Here is a 5,573-nt window from a genome sequence, read left to right as displayed (position 1 = left end):
GGTGCTTTAGACCACTGAGCCATCTCACCAGCCCGGTAGGACAGTTTCAATAATTAACATATTGCATACTCTCTTGCTAGTGGTTGTTTGCTGTACAAGATGCAGACATGATTTCCTATTTACAAACACCATTAGAACAAATCCCTCTATTCATTAAGAGAATGTAACTATATATCTATCCTAACCATTTTGAACACAGATACAAAATGGACATTCATCTGTATCATGAACTACATCTTAATATGAAAATTTAACTGAATGAAGTCTAAAATGATCATTACCTTTACCTTTCTTACGAACATATGGTTTTAAGAAGTGATTAACTCTGATTCACACATCCCATTTTGTATGACGGGTAGCCCTAATTTTTTCCTCTTTGTTTTTTCATTACCCCTCTTTACTCATCAATGTTGTTATATTTGTTAGGCACCTCATGCCTGTTTGTGCATACTCACAAGTTTACTCTTCTTCTTACTCACATTCTTCCTTGGATCCCAAGATTTTTTTGTTTTATTTTGTTTTTATTTTTGATACTGGGTCTCACAGGGCCAGCACGGCATGCAGTATCGAACGCGGGACCTTGTGCTTGCCGGGGAGGTGCTTAGACTACCAGGCTATCTCTCCAGCCCCCAAACCAAGATTTTTTTTCATGCTAAAAGACATCTTTTAGTTCTTTCAGCACGAACCTGTAAATAGTAAATCTTCAGCTGCCTGTAGATCTGCTTTCCTCCTATGGTCACGAATAATGGCTTTCCTAGGTAGCCTTCTCACAGCTAAACGTCTTGGAGGCAAGTGCCGCTCTTGGTTGTCATCTATTTTTCCTCAAGGTGGAATTCCTTACTGTGTATTTTAGGGTTGTGAGTTTGTATTTTAGGGTTGTGAGTTTCTGTTTGTTAGTGTTCTGTGAAAATCCTGTATGACCTATTTTGAGGCTATATACCCTCTGGAAGAATTTTGGGATCTAAATTTTTATGTTTATTGTTATTTTTATTCTTCTGCTTGAGGATTTCTAGACCATACAGCTAATGTAAATCTGAACCCAAACACAAGAATGGCATGGGCTTGTGATTTTGAGTTTGTAGGGGCACAAATTTTTATGCCCTGTATTCAAACTTCTTGGCCCTCTTCCTTCCTAATGAGCTGATTCTTTTCTCTTATCCACCATAATTTTTCCTTTAAGCCTCACAGGGGAAGAGCAATCTTCCAGTTCTCCATCTTGTGTGGATGGAATTTTCTCCATCCAAGCCCCTAGTTATAATATTAACCAACATGTCAGATCATGAGTTTAACCAGTGTCTTAGTCTAGTTTTGCTGTTGTAGCAGAGTACTGAACAGAAATTTATACAGAACAGAAATTTATTTCCCACATTTCTGGAGACTGGCAGTCCAAGCTCATGTGCCCGCCTCTGCCATCTGGTAAGGACTTTCTTGCTGTGTGTCCCCATAGCAGAAGCAGAAAGGCCAATTAGCCAAATGCTTCATGGCTCCTCCTTTATAAACCTTTCATCCCATCCAGGCATGGTGGTGCACTCCTGTTATCCCAGCACTCTGGGGGCTGAGGCAGAAGAAAGACCAGTTGAGCAACTTAGGGACCTTCTGCGATCCTGTCTCAAAATTTAAACAATTAAAAAGAGCTAGAGGCTGAAGAGATAGTTCAGCTGTCTAAGCACCTGCCTGGCAAGTGCAAGGACCTGGGTTTGATCCCCAGTACCACATGGTGCTGGCACACTCACTGTTCTGACCACCAAAACCAGCTGTGGTAATGCATACCTGTAATCCCAGCACTGGGGAGGCTGAGACAGGAAGATCACTATGAGTCCCAGCTTCGTAGTGAGACCCTGCACCAAATAAATAAATAAATAAATATTTAAAAAACAAAAGCTGGAGATATAGTTCAGTGTGAAGGTACTGGATTCAATCACTAGTGCTCTGAAAAAAAAAAAAAATCCTTACTCCCATGAATAAAGAAGGAACCCTGATAACCTCTTATAGGCTTCTTGAAGGCCCCACCTTTTATCACCCGCACTGAAAATTTGGGTAGAACACATTCAAACTGTAACACTTGGCAGGCCTTCATTCCTAGAAATCAAAATTTTCTTTCTTGCCATCAGCCCTGATCTTGAATGTCTGTTATATTCTGCTCATGATTTCTAAATTCTTAGTGGGAAATTTTCAGGGTATCTAGCCAAGCATACTTTCCAATGCTTAAAATTAAAGTCATTTTTTTTTATTTGATGTATTACAATTGCAGGATGACTGTTCTGCAGCCTCCGAGCCTCTAAGAAAACTGCTTAGATCCTTTCCAAGTCGTACTGGTGGAAACCAAACTCCCACAGCAGAGAGAGATGTCCGTCCAAAGACAAAAAGTATAAATGGATTTCCTTTCCTTTCTGAAAATTCAACAAAGCAAACACCAAGCGACACAGACGGAACCCTGGATCTGCCTTCAAAATCTGAGCTCAACCCATGGGTGGCCTCTCCTGTGGAGAATGAGGCCACCTATGACATGCTGAGTACATGTTCTCAGTGTGGTATCCTGCTTCCCCTGCCCACCCTGAACCAACATCAGGTACCCAGTCTCTGTTCTCTCCCTACCTGGCTGTGAACCCGCAGGGCAGCATCTAAAGGATCAAATATCTGCAGGATGTTTGCCCATAGTGTGTCTGGGGAGACCTTCCCTGTATCCCACTTCCCTGGATGCCCAAGGACATAGCACAGGACACTTGCCTTTTTTGTGTCATCTTTCAAGACTGGGTTGTCTTTGAAGGTGAGCCAGATCTTTCACTTCTGTGTCTCCAGCTCCCTGCCCTAAGGGCTGGTGCATTGCAGGTGCTCCAAAACTATGGAGTAAATGAATGAAACTGAAGGCCAGTGTATCTCCCTCAAAGTATGGATAAAGCAAGAGAGGCCCAGGAAGCAGAACTATCTTCCTCCCAATCCTGAATCGGGTAGCATCCAGCCTCCAGCAAAGCAAGGCCACAGCCATATTCCTCAGTGTCCTGGCTTTTTCCATCCTATATTATTTTCCTGTAATAATAAGAACTGGCCTTAGAGGTAGCTAAACATTGTGTGCTAGTTACAATGCGAAGCTCTTGATAAATATTTAATCTCCATTATAAAGAACAGACAAGTATTTTATCCTCATTTTACAGATAAGGAAACGACAAAAAAGGTGTATATAGTGCCTTCCACAGGATGGTACATGGAGAGTGGGAGAACCCAGTCTACTCCACATGAATAGCGCCACCTTTTCTTCTTAAACTCTGGCCTAGATGCCTTATTTCTTCAACCTTTTTTAAAAAAACACTGAAGCAGATTTTGTTGTAAATAATAAAACAAAAGAGTTTGCACTATAGCTTGAAGGGTAAAGGCAAAGCTAGTCACTCCCCCTACCTATCCCACTTTCCCAATACCTGAAATACCAATTTCAGCAGCCTCGGGGCATCCTTCTAAAACTTTATTTCACTCACACAAACCAACAAACTGCTTTACCTGCTGCTTTCCCCCTACATGTTATCTTAGTGTGCTCTTTACCATTCACGTTCTTCATTTAATATATGGTAGACCTAGCGTCAAGTGGGCCAAAGTATTTTTTTTAAGTTCCTTTGTGCATGCGCGCGCGCGCGTGTGTGTGTGTGTGTGTGTGTGTGTTTGTAACCTTGAAGAATGGACTAATTTGGTCTTGCTATACCGTTTTTCCTTATCTCCCACCACTAGCGTGTTTTCTTTCACATTTTCCCCATCTTTCTATAATAAGGTTGTCAGATTTAGGAAACGAAAATATTGGTTGCCCAATCAAGTTTGAATTTCAGACCCTGGCAAGCACAGGGTCTTGAGTTCAATCCCCAGTACAAAAAAAAAAAAAAAAAAAAAAAAAAAAAAGAATTTCAGAAAAACAAGGGAATTTATTAGGATTAGTGTTAGAATTAGGATTAGGCAGTACTGTGGATTTAAAGCAGGGGCCAGGGGGTTAGGGGAGGTAGTCTACCACTGGGCTACATCCTTAGCCATTTTTATTTTTTATTTTGTGACAAAGTCTCACTGTTTCCCAGGCTGGCCTTGAACTTGTGATCTTTCTGCCTCAGTTTCCCAAAGAGCTGAAATCACAGGCATCCACCACTACACCGGATAACTTTTTAAAAGTATAACTATGTCCTATGCAATGGTTCCTTCTCTAAATTTGAAATTTAAATGAGCACCCTGTATTTTATTTGGTGATTTTATTATCAAACATACACAAATGTGAACGTCAGGAGAACCGTTGTACATATTCCTTGACAGCATAGTGTCGTCATTTAGCCACAGCCAAGTGAACAGTGCGGTTTACTGTCTCCTATTCACCACCACCACCACCACCACCCCTTTGCTGTGGGCTGCTGTTAAACACTGCCCAAAGCCTCCTGCCCCTCTCCCGGATTCAGGGGCTCAGTGCTGCTTCTGTGCATCCACCCCAGTCTCCAGATGCGGGTAGCTTAGGCTTTTGTGTTACAACAGGAAACACGAATATTGAAGAAGCCAGCACCTTCCCCTGGAAACATACTAAACTTTTTTTTTTTTTTTTTTTTTTTTTTTAGGTAAAATGCAGACAATTTGCTGCCTCAAAAGGAAAGCAAGTGAGAAAATCCAGCTAGATTTGGAAAGAAGAGGCACTATGAATTTAGAAGATTTCCTGTTTGCACCAGCTTTCCTGCTTTCTTTCCGTGGTGGTCGCTACTTGTGGAAAGAGATGGGTCTTATTCCTTCCCATTTAGAAGAAAAAGTTTGCACTTTATGTTCCTTCTTTTGAATAAAGACGTTGGTTTCCCCACAGGCTTTAGGGGAGAAGATTCCATTTTTCCGGCTGGGCATTCTGATTAAATGTCCACGATCAGTAGCTGGAGTGCCTAAGAGACCCCATCTTTGTCCCTGAAGAATAAAAACACCTTCCTTAAAAGCTTCTTGCTCAATTTCTTGGGTTCCTCACTGGTTTTCCAGGGGTAAGGTTGGCAGAAGGTAGGATAGCAGGAAGAGAGAAACGCGAGGAGGAGAAAGGACGGGTTGATGATGCCCACAAGGGCAGCTGAGGTGGCTTCGGGAGGGAAGGGGCTGAAGATACTGCCTACCTGTAGTTTGACTGAGTTCTTACCTTTCTGCCTAGGCCGTGGGGAGACCTCTTAGGGCCCCAGCTTCTGCCAAGACTCCGCCCTCCCTAAAGGGAAAGGGAAAGCTTTCCTCCCCTCAGGTTTGCTTAAGGCTTTGCTCTGGTACTTTGTCTAGGGAGAAAAGCAGAGGTTCGGGACAGAGCGCGGGGGCAGCGACTTCCTGCAGGGAGATGCACACGCTGGGCCTCTGAGGAGGCTCCTCTGGACCCAGGAGCCGGATCAGAACTCGGAACTTCTTTTTGCTCGCGGAGGGAAGAGGGCGCGGCGCCTTCCGGGACACTCTCCCCAGGCCCATGGCTGCTCTCTAGTTGGGTTCCTGGGACTGTGAGGCTGAGCAGAGCCGGGGGACAGCGAGGCGTCACAAAGACGGTGCAGTGCTAAGCATTTAGCTGAGAGGCTGCGTGAGGGCATGGCGTCCCGGCAGCTTGCAGT

At 43.5% G+C, this 5,573-nt stretch overlaps 1 protein-coding gene across 3 annotated transcripts in view; it reads left to right on the top strand.

The window, feature by feature from the left end:
- Positions 1–5,573, top strand: part of Xaf1 (XIAP associated factor 1) — a 41,963-nt gene that overhangs the window by 12,205 nt on the left and 24,185 nt on the right. The window contains exons 6-7 of one of the 3 annotated variants that reach the window (XM_023723278.1): positions 2,252–2,569; positions 4,575–4,654. In XM_023723278.1, coding sequence (XP_023579046.1) covers positions 2,252–2,569; positions 4,575–4,631 — 375 coding nt within the window. In that variant the 3' untranslated portion in view covers positions 4,632–4,654. Of the gene's footprint in view, positions 1–2,251; positions 2,570–4,574; positions 5,568–5,573 lie in introns of those variants that run through there. The other 2 variants (XM_023723279.1, XM_023723277.1) reach the window with 2 other exon arrangements.

Source organism: Octodon degus, unplaced genomic scaffold (genome assembly GCF_000260255.1).
Source record: "Octodon degus isolate 3935 unplaced genomic scaffold, OctDeg1.0 scaffold00098, whole genome shotgun sequence".
NCBI classification, from domain to species: domain Eukaryota; kingdom Metazoa; phylum Chordata; class Mammalia; order Rodentia; family Octodontidae; genus Octodon; species Octodon degus.
The sequence above is the reverse complement of the archived record's forward strand: the minus strand, read 5'-3'. Positions and strand labels throughout refer to the sequence as shown.